General features: G+C 37.0%; 1 protein-coding gene across 2 annotated transcripts; it reads left to right on the top strand.

Moving 5' to 3' along the window:
* Positions 1 to 312: 312 nt before the first annotated feature.
* On the top strand, positions 313 to 23,656 carry CUNH21orf91 (chromosome unknown C21orf91 homolog). 2 transcript variants are annotated; one of them, XM_070030499.1, is made up of 5 exons: positions 313 to 570; positions 1,450 to 1,583; positions 15,129 to 15,665; positions 16,903 to 16,965; positions 18,791 to 23,656. In XM_070030499.1, exons 2-5 carry the CDS (start codon positions 1,457 to 1,459, stop codon positions 18,955 to 18,957), a joined length of 894 nt encoding a protein of 297 aa, XP_069886600.1. In that variant the 5' UTR covers positions 313 to 570; positions 1,450 to 1,456; the 3' UTR covers positions 18,958 to 23,656. The 2 variants fall into 2 exon arrangements, with proteins under 2 accessions (XP_069886600.1, XP_069886599.1); XM_070030498.1 differs by lacking the exon at positions 313 to 570 and adding an exon at positions 889 to 940.
* Positions 23,657 to 24,317: the final 661 nt, after the last annotated feature.

The raw sequence follows: 24,317 nt of genomic DNA, 5'->3' as shown, positions 1-24,317 counted from the left end.
CTGACATCTAGGTGGGCGCTCAGGGGCCGCGTCGTGGCTGAGTCTCCCGACGTCCGGTCGCGGCGGCCCCCCGCGCGTCTGGGTGCCTTTCTCCTTCCCACCCGTCACTTCCCGGCCTCCTTCCCCGAGCAGCCCCCGCCCCGGGGCAGTAGTTTCCACTACTTAGGCGGGGGGGGGGGGGGGGGGGGGAGGGTGATAAACGGACGGGTCTATTCTCGCGCCCGCGGGAGGGGGGCTCAGAGGAGCGACGTTCCGGAGGACGGGACCGCGGGCTCCGGGACGGCTTTAGTTCTGTGTGGCCGGTCGCAGCCGCGGGATCCGGGTCGGCTTGGAGCTGCGGGGCGAGCGCCGCCCACGGCTCCGGGAGCCGCGGTCTCCTCCTCCCGCTCCGCTTCCCCCCCCCACCCCGGCCGCCCTCGCGGGGTGGCACCGGCGGGAGGGGCGGGGCCCGGCGCGCTGTCGCTGCCTCCGCCGCGGCCGCCTCCGCTGCGGGCCCGAAACAATAGTGCAGGAGCCCGGGCCGCGCGGATCGGCGGCGGCGGCGGCGGCGGCGGCCCACGGAACCGGACGGTAGGAGAGCCTTCCCATCCCCCGCCGCCACCCGCCCGCGTCCGGCCCCCGATCGCGCCTGCTCCGAACCCTGCGCTCCCGGTGCCCCGACGGAGGAGGGAGACCCTAGCCCGAGGGCGGGCAGGCGGGCGCCCACGCCGGAGCCCGGCGGGCACGGGCTCCGGGAGACGTCTCTTTCCCCCGGCAGACCTGCGGGCGGTGGTCCTCGGACGCCCCGAGTGGGAGGGGGCGGTCCCCGGGCTGTCCGGGCCCGGCCTGGACGCCCTCCGACCGTGCCCGCCCCGCACGGTGGAGGCTCCCGCCCGCCGTGGCCGTGGACTGGTCCGGGACCCGAGCCCGGCGCCACCCCCGGGATGGCCGTCGCTCCCACGTGCGTGTTCCTGCCCGGGACCGCGGATGGGGAGCCCGGAACTCGGGAGTCCGCGGAGACGCCCCCCCGGAGGGCCCCCCCCCCGGCCAAGATGCGGCGGGGAGCGCGGTCCGGAACCGGCCCGCGGGCAGCGCGCCTCGTTCCCGGGGTCGGCGAAGCCCGGCCGCCGCACGGCCGCTCCCGCCACGCCGGCCGTGTCTGGGCTCGAGGTCGGGAGGTGGAGGAGGACGGCTGCGGAGCGCCGCCCGGGAGCCCCCCACCCCGGGACCCCGGGACCCCGGGGCGCCCGGGCCGTGGTGTCACTATGGCCTTTGCCCGGGCTTTGCGTTTTTCCACCCTGAAAGGTCACAGTGTGCTCCGGGGTTGGCCCCGGTTTCGGGGCGAGGAGGGCTGAGCACCGGGTTTCCTCCTTTCTTCTTCTTTTTTTCCTTCTTAGAAGTTGTCGGCATGGCGTGCGGTCGGGTCAAGTTCTGGAAATTGCGTAACTTTCCTCTCCCCCTTCTTGGCAGGGGCACTATGAACGAAGAGGAGCAGTTTGTAAACATTGATTTGAATGATGACAACATCTGCAGTGTTTGTAAACTGGGAACCGATAAAGAAACGCTCTCCTTCTGCCACATTTGTTTTGAGCTAAACATTGAGGGTAAGGACACAGTGTCTTTAACGTCAGAGCGCGAACCTCACGCAGCTACTTAGAGGAAACTGTCAAAGTAGATTTCTTGGATGACTGGGGAAAAAAATTGTACAAAATCTGAAGACTTGTTAAAGATGAAGGTTTGGGGAAATGAAACAACCACGATTAAGAATTACAGAGGAATTCTCTTGTTTTTAAACAACAGAGTACTAACCCCATTCTTGCTAAAATTAAAAATGAGATATTGCCTGGTAAATGTGTTTTCTAATTGATAGCTTATTTGGTTTGCCAAGTCTAACAGACATGTGTTTCATATTAAGAACTAATTTAAGCATTTATACATTGATGATCAAGTATAATTTTATTCCTTTGGGTCTACTATGCTAGTACCTGAGTGAGGTGAGCCTGTATTATTCCTCCCTTTTGCTTCCATTATTAATTCCTTTTCAGTGACACCTTTAATGTGTGTATTGAGATTAGTAGCTAGCTTCCAATAAAGATGTGGTTTAGTACCTTACTCTTGACAATATTATATTAAAACCCTGATTTTTTTAGATATATGGAAAAATCTTTAACAATCCTGAATACATAAAATTTTGCCTGTAATTTGAATTTAAGGTTGTAACATCTCATTGAAGAGATTTTCTTTTCTTAGAACTTTACATTTTGGGCAGATTCAAAACAGTATTTCAATTCTTTCCTGACTATATTTGAGATTTTTGTGATTTTTTTTGAAGTGATGCAAAATGTTCTTATAATGAAATGCACACAGTGATTATATATTTTGAAATTCCAGTTAGGACTTGATATATAGAAATGTAATCAAATAATAAATGACAGAACACCATGTAACTTTGGCTTTACTAAATGTAGTAATTATGACTAATTTCAAAAGAATGACTTAAAATATGATTTTTCTGTAGCATTTATATTACTATTCTGTTAAACAAACTAGAGCAAAAACTCCAAATTTATGTCCTTTGGAAATAGAAATGACCAGTATATTCCGATGCCTTATGTAAGTGTATATTTGGATGAATAAAAACAGACACAGCTGGGTGCCGGTAGCTCACGACTGTAATCTTAGCTACTCAGAAGGCTGAGATTTGAGGATCATGGTTCAAAGCCAGCACAGGCAGGAAAGTCTGTAAGACTCATCTCCAATTAACCATCAGAAAACCAGAAATGGTGCTATGGCTCAAGCAGTAGAGTGCTCGCCATGAGCTGAAGAGCTCAGGGACAGCACCCAGGCCCAGAGTTCAAGCCCCACACCCCACCCCCCAAAAATTAGACATGATCCAGTATAACCCTTGTAGGCGGTTAGGTAGAAGACACCAGATTGCTGTAGCAAGCTCTTGTCATGTGCCAGGTATTTGCTGTGAGCCTTTCCAGTGCCAGAGATTATACTAAGTACCTTACTGGATTATCTTAAACTCAAAATAGCTCTGGGATGTCTACTGTTATTATTCATTTTAAATGTGCTGGAACTGAACCTTAGAGACCTCAGAAATGCACTTCAGTCCCATAGCTAGTAATAAGACAATCCTGTGCTTTGAAGCTTGGCCACCTGGCTCTGTGTTGTGATCTTAGTTCCACTGATCTAGTGTCAATGGTTGTTTTATTGTAAGGCTGCGAGTGCTAGAAGCTTGTCCTCTTCAGTCCTAATGGTTATCCTTGCTAGTCACTTGTCAGTTTCTTCTACCCAGGGCTTCCTGCTAAATTAGCATTACTGGGTAAATTACTTTTTTGCAGAAACCTAAAAATTCATAATTGCTTTTCTATCCTTTTTAAAAATATACTTTTAAACTGATTCTGTGTAAAGAACATACAGACATTTTTGAGGAATGTTATATTCCTGAATTATAAACATTTCAGCTCTTGATATCTAGATATCAAGAGCTGAAATGTTTTTGAAATTATAGTTGTCTCTCAATTTAAAAACAAAAGCAATTCTTAATTTGATAAAATATTTCATTTAGTATTCTACATACATTCTAGATTTTATATATTAAAATTGCCAATGTAACTTTTGTAAGAAAAATTGAGTAAATATTTCTTCTCATCTAGCATCAGTTCTTTGCTTTGAAAAAAATACACATTTTTATCTTTAGTACCATGATGAGCTAGTTCATTATAAACATTTTGTTAAATTTAAGATTGTATGAAATTTTTTTAATGTTAGTATAAAGATTTTTAAAAATCAATAGAAAAAAGTAATACAATCAAAGGTAATACTACAAAAATTATAGTATATATTCTCCATCTTGATTAGTAAGCCTTTTTAAACATTGTTACCAAATTTTGTCACAATGCCAGTCAGTAAACTTGAATGCAAGAGGTACTTTAAAATGTACATTTAAAACTACTAATTTGGAATCCTGTTCTTTTGTAATATGATAATATTTCTGGTACCTGTTTTCTTAGCTACATTTGCTCTAAACAATTCATTTTCTTTTCTTTTTTTTATTTTTCTTTTGTAGTAAGGAACAACAACAATTAGACTGGCTTAGAGCTCACACATTTATAGTAAATAAAAGTAATATTTTATACATTTAGGATTGTTTATATCAAATCAGCCCAGTCTCCTAATCAACAGGCCTGTTTAAAAGCGTTGTGCATAGTTTGTACAACAAAGACAATGGATAGAGATATTCTAAAAAGACAGTGGGGTCTTGTTTGAGTGATTTCACACTCTGAGCATAGTACTAAGTTGTCTTATTTTTCCTATGACTTCACAGTACTTAGGAAATGGGTACCTAGACCGGGGTGGTTGGGGGGTGGGGAGAACAGGTGTTAGTTTAGAATAAGTATACAAACCAAGATGATGAACTTTAAGAATTTAAGAAATGTAACCTGAGGACTCAGGTATTTAAGTATTCTCATGATTGACTTTTTAAAAAGTCCTCACCTGGCTGGGCACCAGTGGCTCATGCCTATAATCCTAGCTAGTCAGGAGGCTGACATCTGAGGATTGTGGTTCAAAGCCAGCCCGGGCAGGAAAGTCCCTGACACTTGTATCCGCAAATAAGCCACCAGAAAATCAGAAGTGGTACTGTGGCTCAAGTGGTAGAGCACTCACTTTAGCTGAGGAGCTGAGGGACAGCGCCCAGGCCCAGAGTTCAACCCACAATGACCAAAAAAAAAAAAAAAGCCATCACCTGTAATTAATTCACTATTAGGGTAATAGGTCTACTTACAGGATTAGGAGATGCATGTATAAATTTCTAATACCTGTGCCCTGTCTTTGACTCTAAGACACAATAAACTTTCATACATGTTAGCCACTCAGTATTGTAAACCTAGTTTTCTTGTAGAATCTGTAACTGTTTGATGACCAAGTCACTGTTATTCCCTCTGCTGAGCAGAGAGGAAGGCAACCCAGTGAAGCCAGCACTGTGGCACTGTAGTAAAAGTCAACTGTAGTGTAACAGAAGTCAGGAATGAGAATTGATGGGGAAAGATCAAGAGCTCTGGTACCATGACTTTCCACTTTCAGTGTTTGCCAGGAAAATTGTCAAACTGGCTCTTAGATCCTTTCTATTTTTCTGTGATAACAAACTCTCTGATCTGTAGAGGAAAACCTTTTTTCAGAAGGTGGGACTAATTCCTTTTATACCAATCCAGTAAAGTTGATGAGTAAGCATTTGTCTATCTACTCTCTTTAGTATACCTAATTCACCTCATTAGTAATCTTTGTAAGAGAAATCATACTCTGAATAGTTATTATACATTGCTTTACATGTATGTCCTATATCTGACCTTAGTTAGGAGAAATTTGTATTTTCATATTGGATTAATATATCAAGACTTTTTTCAATAAGAATTTCTTGAATGCCCCCCCCCAAAAAAAGAAAAATCATAGGTATTTTCACTTATAGGCATAGGAGAGTGGTAAGCCCTGTGTCTGTTTACTTTTTTTCTTTTTTGTTTTTTTGGCACTATTGGACTTTGGACTCGGGGCCTTGAGGTTGATAGGCTGCCACTCTACCACGGGGACCTCTAGCTCTGCTTTTTGAAGATGATGTCTTGCAAACTTTTTCTGCCGAGGCTAGACTTGAACCATAGCCCTCCAGATCTAACCCTTAGGAATAACTAGGATTAGAGGACTAAACCACGAGTACTGAGCACCTACTTCTGATATTGTTCTTCTTTGATTCAGTCTTTGACTATAATGCTGTTGGTAGTCAAGTATGAAGAACCGTTTTGAAACTTCATGTTGCTGATTGTATTTGAGAGTTGGAAATAGTGATTTACTGTTTAAGATGACTTATTCTTTATGTCTTGTTTCTGATGCACTAAAATCTTTCCACTTAAAGATACCCCTCACTTGTGTGGGAACATGATAAACTGCAAACTCATTCTGCCACCAGCCTCTTTTTTGTTTCACATCCCGTGATGACAACATATGTCTAAATGGCATTTTTAAGTATAAAGCTTACTAGGGCTTCTGAAACTGCAATGTTCATATATATACTTATGTTTGGAAATAAAGATTCAAGGTTAATTTCTTTTTCCTTTACTATCTTTTATAGTCACTTTAAATTATTTTAGTGCTTTTAAATGACTATATAAATATGTAAACTGTTACTTAAGAATATTTAAAATATTTAGAATTACAAAGAAGTTGAATTGTAAAAATTTTTTTTGTAAATAGTTTGGATCTTTTTTGTTTTTCTTGTCTATGAGAAAATCACATTTCTTGATTTTGAGTTTATAAATTTAGTTTGTCATGATGGCTTGCCCTAGTCATCTGATTATTAATGCAGAGTATTTTTTGAAGATATGAAATAACATCTGTTTGACATACTTTAATGAACCAGGAAAACAGCCCTTTATGTGTTGTGCTGCTATGAGCTTCATATCCTTTCTTGGTCTAGCAATATGGCTTCAAAAGAAATGGTGAAGGATTCTGTACATGTTCTCTCAGTTATCTGCCTTTTACAATGCCCATTTGGTAGCTTATCTACAATGAAATTAAATAAAATTAACATTTCAGTTCCTAGGTCACAGTAGTTACATTTCAAATGCTGGATAGCCATTTGTAGCTGGTTACTATATTTTATGGCTCGGATATAGCAAATGTCCATCCTCACATAAAGTTTTGCTGACATTGTTAGTTATAAAAAAAAAACTGGGAATAAAATAGAAAATAGGTTTTTTTTTTATAACAACCATTTTAGTAATAAACAGTTGTTATGTAGGTGTTTTCTCAGCTTTCCAACTGTTAGATTGAAAAACTAGAATTCACTGGGAGAAGGCTATTCTTTTGGTTTTTTGACAAATCATTTGACGTTTATACATCCAACAGTATAAAAACTTACATTTTGAGTTTCTTAGCAATTTCAGGTTGAGGCTTATCTTTAGACATGAACTGTCATTGAAATTGCCCTTGATAATTCATATGCAGGAATTAAGGTAAATTAACTGGTCACTTGTCTTCTTAACACACAAAGAAGCTTTTATCATGACATAACCATCTCTAAGCTAAAATCTGTCTAAGACCACCTGTTGGTGAATCTTTCTTTAAGGCTGTAATTCTCAAATGTGGAAAAGCAAGATTCTAAACCCATCTGTATTAGCTTGAGTGGTGATCGCCAATAATTCCACCTGCTAGCAAAGTAGAGATAAACAGTTTCTTCTTCTCCGCCTTCTCTTCCTCCTTCTCCTGTTCCTCCTCTTTGTACTTGGATTTTAATTTCATACTTGCTATGAAGGTGTTCTACCACTCAAGGCATGCCCCCAACCCTACCTTTTAGTTTCAAATAGTATATTGATACTTGAACATAACAGTCTCCCATCACGTCAGTGGCTTTTTTTTTTTTCTTTTTGCTGATCCTGGGGCTTGAACTCTGGGCCTAGGCACTGTCCCTGAGCCTCTTTGAGTTCAAAACTCATTCTCTACCATTGAGCAACAGTACTACCCACTTTTTCTGAGTAGTTTATCAGAGGTAAGGGTCTCAGGGACTTTCCTGCCTAGGCAGGCTTTGAATCACAATCCTTAGATCTCAGCCTCCTGAGTGGCTAGGATGGCTTTTGAGTTTGCTGAAGGCATGAGTGGGAAAGAACAGCAGACTCCTTTATCATGGTACTCCCTAAGGTATATAAAAGAACTGGCACGTTTACAAGAAGTAGAAGCTTGTATTTATATTAGAAGGAAGTTGGTATTCTTGCCTTCCTACTTTGATCTAATCTTCCCATCTTTAGTTCCGTGACAGGAACTGGCAGTTGCTTGGCATTCAATTAAATGGTAGTGGCTTTTCTTAAATCCTGGCTTAGCCACAGCTTGCTTATCAACTGCATAGTAGTTTGTCAAAGTAGCATTTAGGCAAGTAGTATTTGCCCTGCAGCCATCCTAACACATATCAATGTGTAATCATAGTATAGTGCAGATCACCTGGCACGGCTTTAGAGACTTGACTTGGTACATGCAGGCACATGTGCATTCATTAAGGGAGTGATAAGAGCTGTTAGAACTGAAGAATACATGCCCTGTTTTCACATGATAGCTGCTCGTGGGTATAGATCAGTAGCTGCCAGATCTCTGCTTTGTGTTTTTGTTTGGTTGGTTGGTTGGTTTTTTTATTTTGGGTTTTTTGTTGTTGTCGGTTGTGTGGCTTGAACTCTGGGCCTGGACACTGTCCCTCAGCTCTTCAGCTCAAGGCCATCACTCTTACCATTTGAGCCACAGCACTACTTCTGGCTTTTTCTGCTTATGTGGTGCTGAAGAATCAAACCCAGGGCCTTATGCATGCAAGGCAAGCACTCTACCACTGAGTTACCTTCCCAGCCCTCTGCTTTGTTATAAGAGAAATCAGGAAAGTGAGAACTGTATATGTATATACTGGTTTTTCTCTTTAAGACATCTGAAAGCCAAAAAAACTTGGGCAGTTATGGATCAAGCTGTGGGTATGGCACATTTATTTAAAGCATTTTTCCTCTTGCTTCTATCAGAAGTGGTTCTTCACTTTTCAAAAACAAAGAAGTGATTTTTTTTGTTCCTTTTCATCTTTCTTAGTGCAGTCATTTGACGTTCCTCCAATTTTTATAATTAATATTTGTTTAAAGAAGCACAAAATGTTACTACTCAATATGTGCATCGCATATATATAAATATACATATATGTGTGTATCTATAGTATACACATACATATGTATACATATATACGCACTTGCTTCTACATCCTTTCTTAGCAATGAAGATAAGATCATATCAAGAATAAAACACCTTAAATCTTGGAAAATTATTTGAGTTGGGCAAAACTTGAGCCTCTATGAAAGAATTTTTAAAGTAGTGCTACCTGAATTGTTGCATAAATGTTTGTCATATTTGAAGGCAGTATGCTTAAATTTTTTTCACATCATGTTAGCATCCTGGGACTCTAATCATAACTAAATTTTCTTGCCTTATTCAAACATTAAGAAGAAAAAACCATAAACCCACCCTTTGGGACAACCCATACTGCCAGTTCTCCGACTCTGCTCAAAGTGTGAAGTAAAGAGCAGAAAAAGTACAAGTGGTTGGTTACCTAGCACTTACCAATTTCTCACCAATGTGTGCGGTATGTATTCAAACTTTATACCAACTGTAAACTGTATTGTGGGGTATGTGTTAAAACTTTATAGCCAACTGCAAGCTGTATTGTATTTGTTCTACCTGTGGTTCACCAAAATATATAAAGCCAGTCTTTATATTTGAAAGTGAAATATGTGATCAAATTCAGATTGAAGTCTAGTTAACAACAGGTAAACCTAGATAAGGCAGTCGGTAATGTGACTCAGGTATGTGACATGTAAAGCTATGGGTCTTCAGTGTAGAGACAGTTTATCTGACAGGATCAGCTGGTGAACCAACAGAGGAATATTGCTTAGCTTATTTCATTGCCACTAAATGGTAAATAACATCTTCAAGAGGCTGTGGTAAAAAACAGAAGATAATGGGATATGTGGTAGAATTTTTTGAAGTTTTTTCTTATTTATGGCTTTTTTTGGGTACTATTTAGAATATCATTGATACTTCCTTTGTTAGGAAAAAAATACATTTTTTACTACCAGCAAATTAACTATAAACATGGGAATCCCTTTAACTTTTTTTTTAATTTTCTTAAAATATTTTATTTTTTTAAATATCCATGTTTGAGTAGTTTGGGCTTTTCTATAACTTTAACCAAGTTTTCATAAAACAACTTATTTTAAAGAGAGCATTAAAGACTGCAGATAGCAATAACATGGCAGCCTAGTCAGTTTTTTTGTTTTTGTTTGTTTGGTTGGTTGGTTGGTTTGGTTTTTGCTGGTCGTGGGGCCTGAACTCTGGGCCTGGGCACTGTCCCTCAGTTCTTCAGGTCAAGGCTAGTCCTCTACCACTTCTGTCACAGTGCCACTTCTGACTTTTTCTGGTTATATGGTGCTGATGAATCAAACCCAGGGCCTCATGCATGCAAGGAAAGCATGCTACCGCTGAGCCACCTTCCCAGCCCCCTGAATCAGTTTTTAAGGCATTAAAGAATGGAATATGTAAAACTCCTGGGATAAAAATGGAAAAAAAAATCTAATAACAGTTTAACTTTAAAAAACCCTTTACAGACACCAACATACTGAAGTTTTCAAATACTCTCTGTCCAAAAGAAACCAGTAAAAAATAAAGCTGGTAGTTTGTCAGCTAAAGTCTTAGTTCTTTGATAACCTTATAGCAGAAATAAAAGTTACATGGGTATCTTTGAGACAAATTTTAAATGTGTTCTGATAAGTAGGATGCCAATTCCAGTGGTCTTTGCAGGAAATTGTAGCACAATTTTTAAACTGGTTTGGAAATTCCTTATAACTCAGCTCCTTAGAAGTATTGGCTCATTTAATTGCATTTGAAATCATTTCCTTTCAAAGCCTGTTTTTGAAACAAATGAGTGCTCAGAGCTATCTACACTTATAATTGAAATTTAAAAGTCAGTTGGGTAACTCACTGACATCTCTGATAAAAGCAATGGTTGTTACTCTACCATTAAATTGAAATGAGTTGAAAAAAATCACTTCAAGGGCTTATAAAGTTACGAGCATATTGATATTATAAATAGAATGAGCTCTAACATTCTTTTCTACTTAGAAGTAGTTTTTTCAATAATGTAGTCAGTTATTTTTGCTTTTGTTTTCTCTGCTACTGCATGGAATATTTAAAAAAAACGTTTGCAAAACAATTATCAGGTTGAATTCTGAAATCCAATTGTTTTCAAGGATTAACATAACTGTCTCAGATAAGGAAATCAGAGGTGCAGATCCTACTGAACCTCTTTGTATATTTATTGTACTAAATCTCAACTTAAACTTATGTAAAGCTTTATGGTTTTCTTGCCACAGAAATGCCATCTCTATATTAGTGCCTGGCATCATTTCCTTAGACTATGGGCTAATGCCCAACCAACTTAATATTACTGTCTTTAAGTATGCTCTGTGCAACCTGACAGAACTAGTTACTTTAGTAGGATGGGCAAAATTTTGTTTAGCAGTCTTTAAAATGTCTTTTTTATTTTCCTTATGCATGTAAGCACTCTCACGTTCATACTGTGTGTCAAATACTAAGACCTGAGGATGCTTGTAAGATAAAGTCCTTTTTTTTCTCACAGAACTTTCCTTCTAGCAAAAGGCAAAAGCCAATTTAAAAGGCTGTTATAGATAGGGCTGGGAAGGTGGCTTAGTGGTAGAGTGCTTACCAAGCATGCATGAAGCCCTGGGTTTGATTGCTCAGTACCACATAAACAGAAAAAGCTGAAAGTAGCACAGTGGCTCAAGTGGTAGAGTATTAAGAGAAACTTGCATATACATCTTCTAGCCTTGAGCACAGAGAGGCTCAGGGACAGAGCCCAGGGCCTGAATTCAAGCCCCAGGACCAGCCAAAATAAAAAACCAAGGCTGTTATGAAATCTTCTGTGATTAGTTACAGAATGCTTTTTAGAGGAAGACTTATATAGGAGATGATAATGATAATGACTTGTTTGCAGTGGGAATGGACTGAAGCAGAATTTCAACACATTATAGTTACTAGATCTTACGGGGAAAGAAAATCTATTAAGAAGGACATCAAAGCATCTGAGATTGGGGGAGGGAGGAGCTCCTAAGGTGGACACTTAGCACAGAAATGGAGGGACAGGGTGAACAAATGCAGCAGAGGTACTTAATAAACACTATATTGAAATTGAATTATACAGCTTGTGAGTGGGATGTCAGGGAAAAACTGGGAAAGAAAAGAGGGAATGAGTGACATTGCCCCCCCCCAAAAAAAGAAATGTACTCTTTAAGTATTCTATAGGGAATTTGTTCCCAAATGTCTGAATGAATTTGGAATTGTGTTTGCAATTTATATGCTTCACCTACAACTACTTTAATTCTATGATTTATTTTCTATCTTGGTAGATATTTTAGAAGCATTCTTATCATGTTGATTTTCTTGGTTCTTGTTATTGGTGTGGAGATTTAAAGGTTAAGAAAAACTATGGTATAAGTAAAATGAGTCCTTTAATCATTATGAAGTATAATTGAGCTAGAAACAAACTATTTTTTGTTGTTGTTGTTGTTGTTGGTCGTGGGGCTTGAACTCCGGGCCTGGGCGCTGTCCCTCAACTCTTCAGCTCAAAGCAAGTGCTCTACCACTTGAGCCACAGCGCCACTTCCAAAACAAACTTTTTAAAGTCCATATTCTATTGACCTCTTGTTGGGATGGAGCTCTGAGGTATATAAGGACTGTCATTGTTTAGGTTTTACCTTTTAAGATACAATCTCAGAAGTTTCTGTTTGAGTACCAAAAATTCCTTAAAATTTAAGTTTAAGACCTGCAAAGTGTTAAAAGTTTTCTTTCTTATATAGTGAAGGAGACACTTGCATTATATATTCAGATTGTACTAAATCATTGGTTCACATACCTTTGAGCTCTGTCAGTGGACTAAGTGAAACCATTTACTGTCTGGAGGGATTAACTAGCTAGCCTTCAGTTGACAATTAGACCCAAAGGAATTTGAAGAATAAGGAAGCTCTTTAGTAGATTTAGTAAAATTTACTAATTTCATAAAATTAATAAAGTAAGTTTTAAGTTTGCCTGTGTATCTGTGTTTCCCAAAGAATCATTTCTTATTTGGTCTACAACTTGTTTTTTTTGTTTTTTTGTTTTTCTTGGGTCTGGTTGTGGGGCCTGAACTCTGGGCCTGGGCGCTGTGCCTCAGCTCTTCAGCTCAAGGCTAGCACTCTACCACTTGAGCCACAGCGCCACTTCCGGCTTTTTTTCTTTTTGCTTATGTGGTGCTGAGGAATCGAACCCAGGGCCTCGGCATGCAAGGCAAGCGCTCTACCACTGAGCCACCGTCCCAGCCCTTGGTCTACAACTTGTAACAACAGCCTTTTCTCTTTATAAAACTCTGTATTGTAGAGAATAATGTAACTTTCAATATTTTTATTTCAATAAAAAAGAGTTGTGAACTTTTTATATTTTCCTAGTTTGAAGATACATACTATTATGTCGATTAGAGCTTTGACGTTTCACATGTTAACTTACTTGAATGTTGATAGAAACTTGACCTAATCAAAATGGTAGAAATACATGTACACACAATTGCAATATAAATAGCTAAGTAATAAATATAATTTATATTTTCAGTGTAGGTAGAAAAGTCTAGGAAATTCTATTTAAGCTTTAAGCAATTTTTATGCACAGTGGAAGAAACAAGTCTCAAATGTTTAATTGTATGTCATGAGAGCACTTGCTTGCACATGCCCCTAATGGAGCTTAGAAGCCTTGCTCTCACAGAGCTTCAGGTGTGAGGGAACTTACACATTCTGGCAACTCAGCAAGTCCTAACATTGGCTAAGTCTACTTTGTTAGAACAAATTAATATTCACAAGCATTTTATATCTCATTTCAAACCATTACAATGCAAATCATTGTGTTACCATTAGCAGAATTTAGAGTTGGAGTTTTTTTTTTTTAATGAGTTTTTTTTAAGTAAAGGAAGTAGGCAATGGTTTTTGTTTTTTTTTTTTTTTTTCTAACTTAGCTAATAACTTAGCTAACTTTAGTTAGCTAATGTGGCTAACTAAAATCTGAATGGCCATCCGTTTACTCAGTTTCAAAACCAAGCGGATTTGTACTGTTTAGTTCTGGAAGGCATTAATTTTCAGCTATACTCTTTGATTTACCTTCAATATTAAAAGAAGAGCTGTTTGGATTTAATAATATGGCTTGAACTTTTGAAAATTTGCTAACATATTCTGGCATATTGAAATTTCTATCCAATGTATATGACTTTAGAAAACAAGATAGTATGCTTAAGGTCTACTTATAAATTTTCAGATACAAAAATGTAATATGCTGGGTGCTGGGTGCTGATGCCTGTAATTCTAGCTGCTGAGGAGGCTGAGATCTGAGGATCAGGAAAATCTTTTGAGAGTCTGATCTCTAATTAACCACCAGAAAACCGCAAGTGGTGCTGTGTCTTAAGTGGTAGAGTGCTCACTTTGAGCTGAAGAGCTCAGGAACAGCGCCCAGGCCCAGAGTTCAAGCCTGACAACCTACCAAAAAAAATTTAAAAGTAATATAAATATTTGTTATTTATGGTATGTAGTGAATATTTGTGAGTTAGAGAATTATACTGACTATTCTGTCTTGGCAGAATGAATTTACTACTATGTGCATAATAATTATGTATAATTCATCTCTTTGAGAAGATAAAATTATCTTGATAAAGATTTAATAGGAATGAAATGGAAGTGTGAAAAACATTAGACACTTTCCTTTTCTTAAAAATTAAACAGTTCATTGACTTTTTCAAGGCTTATATTAATGTGTATTTTCTCAGTCTGGTTTATCTCTCTCCAGTGAAAATATAAGTACTAATTTAAGAATATGCTTTACCTGTATTTTTGTTAAGGAAAAAAATAGGTGGAGCATATCTGTTACTGAGCCTTAAAAAGGAAAAAATTTTAAGTATGTACTTAAAGAGGATTAGTGAAGAAAACATTATCATTTGAAGAACAAGAGTCTGGGTGTAGTTGTATAGTATTTCTTTCTTTTTTTTTTCTATTTGTAGATATTTTACTAGACATACTAAGTATGTCTAGTAAGTACACATGTAAGTAAGTACACATGTAAACTATATTACATATATGCATGTATGTAAAATAGAGTATATAACAATTGTAAAAATGGAGCATATAGTAAATATACACATACATGCATATTCAGTACTTTCTGTGTGAAGAGCCAATTGGACTGAAGTCCTGTGAAGGGAGAAGCCAACCTTATATAGTATTTCTTTCAATTGTATACAATAAGGTGTCTCTGGACTAATACATTGAATCAGTAAGTCCTTGGACTTCCCTATTCTGAATATTACTGAATATATTGTTAAGCAGAAGTGGAAAGTATTAAGCCATATTATATTACCAGTTTCAGTATTTTTAATATTTTCCTCTACTGCATAACTATCAGGGACTGTATTTTACTAGAATTTGTATATTCGTAAAGCAGCTTATAGAAATGTCTTATCTTCTTGAATGTTCATCCTTTTTTTTTTCCTTTAGGTGTTCCAAAATCTAATCTTTTGCACACCAAATCATTACGGGGCCACAGAGACTGCTTTGAAAAATTCCACTTAATTGCAAACCAGGATTTTCCTCGACCTAAGCTTCCCAAAAGTTCTTATGAAGGAGTTAAAACCATTTTGACTAAGAAGATAAACCGGATTGTACAATATGCACAAAATAAAGATCTGGAGTCCGATTCTGAAAGTTCTAAAACCTCCCAACATCACCTGTTTAATTTCAGACATAAGCCAGATAAGAAATTACTTCCACAGTTTGACTCCCAAGTGCCAAAATATTCTGCAAAATGGATAGATGGAAGTAAAAGTGGCATTTCAAACTGTAAACAAAGGATTTTGGAGCAGAGGGGAAATACAGACTTTGGGCTCACTACGTTACAAGATTCAAGTGCCACTTTATGCCGTGACAGTGTATTGTGGCCCCATAGTTGCAAGCAGGCCCAGAAAAAAGAAGAGCCAATCTCTAGACCAGAAGCTAACATCCAGACACACAATCTACATTTCAGCAGAGAGGAATGTAAGTCACAAGGAATGAAAGGATGAAAGTTGAGTGGGTTGCTTTTGCTTTGGGGTAGGTTTTGGAGATTTTTTTGGTTTACTTTTTACATTTTTGCATGTCTGATGTTGAGGATTTTCATGTATAGTATTTTAATGTATAGTATTTAAATGACAGCTTCACCTTAGCCAAAATAAGTTTTAAACTCTCTGGAATACTTCTGAGTTTGGGCTACCCACTGAAGTTCAGTAAGTCTGTCATTTATTTTGTTATGTTCAAGGGAATCCATAAAGCATGAATTGAAAAGCTCATAGTTCATACTCTTTACAGAAGTATAGCCTCAACTATTTGGGGGGGGGGGGTTGTTTGTTTTTTGCCAGTCCTGGGTCTTGAACTCAGGGCCTGGGTGCCACTTTGAGCTCTATTTTTGCTCAAGGCCATAGCTCCACTTCCAGCTTTTTGGTGGTTAATTGAACATAACAGTCTTGTTATGTCTTGTTATGTTTGACCCACAGTCCTGAGATCTCAGCCTTCTGAGTATCTAGGATTACAGGCGTGAGCCACCAGTGCCTTAGCAGCCTCAACTGTGAAGTAGTAAGCATTGTAATATCACAAATATCTACAAGACCAGCTGGCTGGAGGTGTCATTTAAAAGCAAAAGTCTGATATTTTACTAATTTATAGGTGATATGTGTTTTAATTTTAAAATTAGGAAACAATTCATTTTGTCTGCATCTGTTTCTATAAAAACTTAAAAAAAACTGAGGTAATCTTACTTGACTTTAAGCCAAATTATTTTAGAACCAGAAGGGACTTTGAATGCCATTTTAGACAATTTTTTGATACTATGAATTATCTAAGATTGTTTAACTAGATAGACAAATTGATTTTTCAATTTTTTTCCACAGTACTTCAGTGTGCTCAAACAGCAGGTCATGAACTATGTTATGTTTAGTCAAAATGAGCTTGATGGAAAGTGACTAGAACTTTCTGTAAACTCAAATAGGAGACACCAGAATCCAGCAGGCCAATTAAGTATTTTTTCGTGATGTGTTTCCTGTTATTTCTGGTGATAGTGAAAATTGGGGGTCGTGACCAGGACTTGAAAGCTACTTACTGCATGAGTTAATGAGTGAATCCTGGAGTACTGCTGAATGCCGTGTTGGCAGGTGACTGCAGTGATTTAAATTAGTATATTGTGTTAAGCAGCTTTCTTTACCTTTTGTGATTTTTAAATGAGTATGTTTTCATGTTTCAGTGAACTCAATGACACTTGGTGAAGTAGAGCAACTGAATGCAAAGCTCCAACAGCAAATCCAGGGTAAAGAATAAGTTTCAACATTTTTTTTATAACATGAAAAGTTTTGATATAGAAAGTCTCCTATGGCAGGACATGATTAGCTTCCTTGATGGGTACATAGCCTGGACTCCATAACTTAGCTATTGTTTAACACTGCTGTTAGAAACATGGGTAGATGGGTATCTCCAAAGTAAGTTAGTTGATGTCAGTTCTTTCGTTCGTATATCCAGAGTGATATGACAGGATCATATAGCAGTTGTATTTTTTGAGGAACCTCCTTATTGATGTCCATGATGGCTAGACTAATTTACATTCCTCCTGTCAGTGAATAACTCACTCCCACACACACACAAGCCTTTGTTTGTTGTTTGTTGTTCGTTATTTTGTTGTTTGATAATAACCATTTTGACTTGATGAGGTGGAATTTCAATACAATTTTTAGTTTCACTTTCCTAAGCAAAAATGGAGAGTACAATAAATCTTTACCTCTTATCAACATTTTAATCATGATATACTCCTTCACTGTGGGGTTGTGATCCCTGAGAGGCCTTTCAGACAAGTAGTATTGCCACTGACTTTTTGTTTTGGTCTTTATTTTGTTTTTTCCCAGTTCTGGGGCTTGAACTCAGGGCTTGGGCACTGTCCCTGAGTTTCTTTTGAATAAGGCTAGCACTCTGCCACTTGAGCCACTGTGCCACTTCTGGCTTTTTCTGTTTATGTGGTACTGAGGAATCAGACCCAGGGCATCGTGCATGGTAGGCAAACACCCTTGTTCTTTTTTGTTGTTGTTGTTAATTATAAATTTCAAATGCAGAAAAGTGAGACCAATATAATGACAATCATCACCAGTGTTTAACTTTTATTTTAAAGTATTGCTATTTTTTTCTTTTAATGTCCTTCCCTCTTGCCCAACCTTTTGCATGGATTATTTCGAAACAAATCCCAGACATTTTACTGTTTGGCCCATAAACACTTGAGAACTTTTTCTAATAAATGACTTTTTTTCCCAAAACAATGGCAATGTAATCACATCTTAAACACTGACAATATTTTAACATCATCAAATATGATAGGAGCAATTAAAAACACATGCCCCCCAACTGTCTCCTTTTCTTTACAATATATTCCCTGTTAGGTAATGAAATTGCACTTTTGAGACCTTTAAGTTGCTTACATACATTATATAGTCAGTAGCAAACTAAAAACCCTTTTTAACTGTGTGTCTTAACCCACAGCCTCAAGAATAATGGTAATGCTAGTAATAACAGTTTATACTTATCAAGCATTTTATAAGTATGATATCATTTAATTCTTAGAGTAATACTGTAAGGTGTTTGCTAGCATTATTGATCTTATACGTAAGAGGAAATAGAAACATTAGAGTATTTTTCCTGAGGCATATAATATAGGAACAAGGATTTGAAATTCCAGGTAATATGATTGGAAAGCCTCTTGGAAGAGTGTCCAAACCTGGATAGTAATTGGCACTTCTTATCCAAAGACAATTAAATATTGTTGAGCCTATCTATACATTCAAATTGAGAAACGAATGTAGTCGAGATAATCACCATTTCTGTTGTGTATGTTTGCACTTATTTGATTGTAACTCTAGTTAAACTTGATGCATGCATAGAGATGTAAAGTATTCAGACTTGTGTTGATCAGCAAGAAAACGCTGTTTGAAGAACACCGTTGAAGAGAACACTGTTTCCTTGGTGTCAAAGTAGTCACATTGAGAAAAGTTGCCCAATATATTCATTTTAGTAAGAGTACATATTTATTTACAATATAAATCAGGAGCTTATGCTTTGTATACTAAATGAAACTACTTTTTAAATCTTTGCAGAAGTTTTTGAGGAGTTATCACACCAAGTTCAAGAAAAAGATTCTTTAGCCTCAGAGCTCCATGTCCGTCATGTTGCTATTGAACAGCTTCTCAAGAACTATTCCAAGTTACCATGCCTGCAAGTAGGACGAACAGGAATGAAGTCACACTTTCCCATAAACAACTGAACCAAACTTCACATGCTCTACCCTTTATTAGTCTGCCAAGCATGCAAACTGAAGAAATTTGAGGAAAGTTCATGGGCCATATTTTTATGATCATTTATTTAATTTGCAGAGCTTCAGGAGATATTCAACATCCTTGTCTAATAAAATAGATCCCTGTACTCTACCCTTCTAGGGTTATCCTTTGGCTTCATTTTAGGAATCCTTATCCTATAGTTTACTACATGCTCATCCCAAACTTTCACAACCTAAAACTATTTAAATATACTACTAACAGTGTGATTTTATTAAACATTTTAATATAATTCAACTGTTGAGACAATAGAAGATTAACAAGCTATATTAGTCTAAATTACTAAAGATAATTTTTAAAAGGGAAATGAAATTCATAAATCACCTCTTATTTATTATGAGAAATATTTTAATATAAAATTTTTATAAACAAAACTATTTTAGGTACTTATTCGTTCCCTTTATAAGTATGTATTTGAATGGCACTGTATATTTACACTTTCATGTGTGAATATGTTCACCCATATTTCAGATCACTGCATTTTATTATTTTTAATAGTGTTTTTACAACTATTATTTTGCTTTCCAAAGATAAATGTATTTTAGAGTAACAATCTAGCTAGTTGAGTTCTCTGATAAATTAGGAAGGTGAAATTAATAACTTTTGTAGCAAATAATCAAATAAATAAATGCATTATTTTGTTTTCTAACTAAAGCAATCCCAAGTTAAGAAGAGAATAATCATCTAATTTCCCCATAGAAACCACAGCTTCTATTTTGTTCATTGTCACTTCACTTCTAATGATTTTTGTTATGTTGGAATTTGGACAGAGTCAGCCAAGCCTCCCTTCCAAGTCAAATGTAATATATATTTTTCAAGTTGAAATTGTTTTTTGTACTATTTTTGGGAAAAAAAATTCTGTGTGCCACTTCAGATACATTTCAAAAAATTCTTATTAAACTGTTCAAATTTTGTTTTCAATATCATTTAATTCAGTGCATAAGAAAGCACTTTAAAATATTTTTCTAAACTTTACAGTCTAATAGGAAAGGCAAAATTGCTTGACACAAGAAAAACAAAACTCCTAGTTCAACAAAAGTAAGCCCATATAAAGGATATTCTTATAAACTGCCTATGTTTTCAGAACTCTTAACTAATAGGTTATCTAAAACAACGAGGTAAATTTTATGCTATAGTAAAGAGTATATCCATGGTCTTTAAATGGTACTTAGAATGTATTTTCCTATTTCTCTATGCTCGAAAGAATCTCAAAGAAACTCCATTAACTTGGCAGCTTCGTGTATAAAGATACAGATGACGGCTGCCTTAAATCTGACAGCCAGTCCTGGGCTTGGGTCAGATTTCAATCTTAAACACAAACAGTATTTGACTATTCAAAAAAAAGTTTCCATCCAGTTGAAAGCTACTTTTTATATCTAAAATGTATTAACTTTCCTTGAAGGTGTGTTGATATGCCATTAATATTTTTTTGTTTTTCTTTGAAATAAGCTAAACAGTCAAAGTGTATGAGCTTGTGAAAGCCCCTTTCAACATCAGTTCTTTGAGAGCCATCTAAAATGAACTTAAAAAATCCAACGAGTGAAGTGGATGTGTTGCCTTAGTTTTGATAAGCTTTAAACTGAATGTGTGGCAGATCGAAAGTATCTAAATTTACAAGTTGGATTAAAGACATGTTCTGGTCATGCCGATAAGTATTTTAGTGTTTAGTTGTTATGGTTACCTTTTGAATTTACTCTTTTTGGCATAATTCATTAATATTATGAGCAAATGTGGTCGCACATATTTGGGCTTCTGTTTAGATGACTTCAGGAGAGTCATAAAAGTTTGCAATGTGTTACAGTTGATACCAGTAGTAGTGTATTTGCAGAACATGAGCCATATGGTGCAGTCCTAAATACAACAGTGTTATCCAAAGAAAATGTTTGCTCCTCTCTTAAAAGAGTTTTCTGGCAAGTATGTAGCTTTACTAATGAGTTTGCAATAATTGTGTGGGAATGTGCATGTACTAAGATCTTAATTAGGGACTCTGACTTAATCCATGTAGATATTTCTACTTAATCTTTTCAAAGGAAAGGTGCTCCTAAAACTATCTGTGGTGCTGGTACTAATATCTAGTACTTACTCAAATGAATTTCTAGAAAAAAAAAGTTGAAATATTTTGCATAGCATTGTATCCTAAATATGTGTTATACATATTTCCATGCTTTCGTGGTTGAATATGCAATTGCTATATATGCAAAAATAAAGATCAGGGAGAGTTGAATACTAACGAGAGAACATGAACTACCACATACACAGGTTTCCGTACTTAGCTGTTCTGTTTTCAGTACATGTTGAGAAAGTTTTAAAAGAAAATCTCAAGTATGGCTTCACTTTCAAAACACAGATTGCTATTCAGTCATTACTGACTTTTCAGAGCTTATGTTATGAAGGACAGAAAATAATTTTTTTCAGCTTTGATTTTATAATTAGACAAGTTAAATCTTTGTAAAGATCTGCAGTCAAGTGATTTTAACCATATGATGGTTTTTATTTAAAGATTAGGTTTTCTTCTACTTACCATACTGGAAGCCGCCCTGTGTTTGATCCCCATTAAATTATCCAACTTTATATTTTGAGAATATGTCTTATCTTTTGATGAATAGTAACATATAAACTACTCCTTTGAGCTGGGCATATTACCACGCTTATGATCCCAGTTAGCTACTAAAAAGACAAAAATAAGGAGAATCATGGTTTGAGGCCAGTGCAAGCAACAAGGTTAGCAAGACCCCCATCTCAACATAACTACATGGGAGACATAGATAGAATTGGAGTGTGAGGCAGGCTAAGAAAATGTGAGAGGACTTATCAGAAAAAGAAAGCAAAGAAAAGTCAGGGGTCATTGCTCAAATGGTAGAGCACCTGTCCAACAAGTAGTGCACCTTGAGCTCAAACCTCAGACCTGCCAAAAATAAATAAGTCCTTTGAAAGAAGACATGCACTTGAGACCACTAACAAGATGATGATTCAAGCAGCCGCGTGATATTTTGTTCAATTATGTAATCTTTTATGTAAAATGTTAGAGAAAAGAGATGTCCTTAGTTTTTTTAAATGTGTGTTTATTTCACCAGGAAGTGCCCATTTTTATATACATTTAAAAAATTTAAAGTATCAAACTTATGTTAGAAAGTGATTTTAGGAATGGCAACCAAAAAATTCTATTTTGCTGTCATTTTAGGAGCTATCGGAAGAGTTCTTTGTCTTAAGTTTTACCATATCCTTTGTTATTGAAAATGATTTAAAATATTTTTGTTTATTATCCACCTTGGTGTTTACACTGTTAAGGTTTGTCCCTCAATTTAAGTTTTTGGATTTGTATGTGTTAATATTTACCACTTTTGCTTTTTTGTTTCATCTTAGAGGAAATAAGCTTTCATTATTAACATAGCAAAATATATGCTCTTAAGTAGAGATTTTTAAAGATTACATTTTTTGTGCAGTTTTAGTAAAAGGATTCAGATTAGTAACCATAGAAGGTTATGTGCCCATGAAACATAAATTGTACATTGAAAAGTTCTTGTGTTATTTTTTATCATAGTTCCTTTACTGACAGATGATGTTATTGCTTAAGCTAAACTAAGAGTATTTTAAAATACTTATTAAGAAGTGTAAAACTCTATGAATTTTTGAAATACCTTCTGTTCAGATGTGATGTTACAGTAGAGATAATTGGTTTTATTTTAGAATATGACTGCATCCTTAGCTTTAGATTTAGTAGAAAGATTTTTGAAGGAAGTGGCAGATATCAGAGATAAAGCCCTCAAGTCATTCTTGCCTGGTTATGTTTCTGTGGTGATGAGTAGAAAACCGTTTACTTACCAGTATGGTGAGTGAATTGGGCTGTAGCACCTCTTTCTGGGTTTGGAATATCAAATATGTCTTACATCTCAGTATTTTCATTTTACTTCATATTTCCACAGCAGTCCCCATTATGGCACACTCAAACCTACTAACCAACTTCAGGCTATGTTATCTTCACATGAAACATATATTGAGAGTCTCTAGCATCAAGATCTAATTCTTTAGCATTTACCTAAGGTAATATATACCTTAGGTACTACTTTTTAGTTTAATAGTCCACATTAGTAATGCATCTTAGTGATTTTGAACAGTCCACGGTTTTAACCTTACTGAAGTGAAACTAAACAATCATGGAAATACTACCCGCCCCCCAAATAGTGCTTGTTGAACTTATCCCAGCTATACAGTTCATTCCTGGCTTCCTTTCAACATATCTAAAGTAGTATTTCTTTTCTGTCCTATTATTTCCAAAAGAAGGAGTTTAGAAAAGGTGTTCAGAAGTGACAGTTTGAATGTTGTTCCTACTGTTACAGAGGGGAGAGTGTGTGTGTAAGTGTACCTCACTTTAAAACTAAGTCTATGCTATGGCCACTGAACTTTAATAAACTTGCTTTGGTGTTAGAAATTTATTTTACAAAATTGTGCTAAGATATTTGGAAGAGAATGGAACTGCTATAGTAAAAACTTAATTTTGTTTCAGAAAGCTTATTAGATATTGTTTGGTTATATTTTCTTTGAAAACTGCAATAATTTATATATTTGTATTCTGCTTTGAAACTGTAACTATATAAGCTTGTCTATTTTTAATTTTACAACAATAAAATATTTTGTTATAACTTTAGTGGATTTTTTCAAGAGTACCTATTCTTTTAAATGGCTAGCCTGCATTTTTAGGGAATCTAACTTAAAATTGTTTTCTTGATGGGGATGTAGCTTACTTAATGTCTCACATGTTAGACATGTCTTACTTGATGATTTCTCAGTTTCTTGTGGGAATCTTACGTTCTGTTTGATACATACAATTTTCTGTGTCCTAAGGATCCACCAAACAAAATAAGATCATCTCTGCAATTTACTGTAATATATGTACAATTTTTTTAATTGGGGTGTAAATCTGGGGCATGCAACTCAGTGGTATAGCATTTATTTAGTATGCAAGACCCTGGGTTTAATCCTTAGCACCCTAACTAGATAGAGATGTAATTTATATACAGTAAAGACAGGCATTTTAAGTACATTGTTTGAATTTAATGAATATAAATAGCTATATAGTCATTACTTTTTGGCTCACTTTCCAGTGTTTTAACTTCCATCTCCCTTTGACTCACTGCTCTGATCTGTATTTGTACATACAGGCTTTGGCTTAGACAAGCACACTCCTGCAGTCTGTAATCCTTTGCCTCTGGCTTTTTCCATTCAACTGCATGCTTTTGAATTTCATCCATTGTAGTTAAAGGATCAGCAATTGATTTCCCTTTTAGCTGAA

Source organism: Dipodomys merriami, unplaced genomic scaffold, assembly GCF_024711535.1.
Source record: "Dipodomys merriami isolate MVZ:Mamm:240054 unplaced genomic scaffold, mDipMer1.0.p SCAF_2, whole genome shotgun sequence".
Lineage (NCBI taxonomy): Eukaryota > Metazoa > Chordata > Mammalia > Rodentia > Heteromyidae > Dipodomys > Dipodomys merriami.
The sequence above is the reverse complement of the archived record's forward strand: the minus strand, read 5'-3'. Positions and strand labels throughout refer to the sequence as shown.

Coding starts and splice junctions, on each gene's coding strand:
- CUNH21orf91 (XM_070030498.1), top strand. Junction 15,666..16,902: donor ACATTTCAGCAGAGAGGAAT/GTAAGTCACAAG, acceptor TTCATGTTTCAG/TGAACTCAATGACACTTGGT. Junction 16,966..18,790: donor GCTCCAACAGCAAATCCAGG/GTAAAGAATAAG, acceptor AAATCTTTGCAG/AAGTTTTTGAGGAGTTATCA.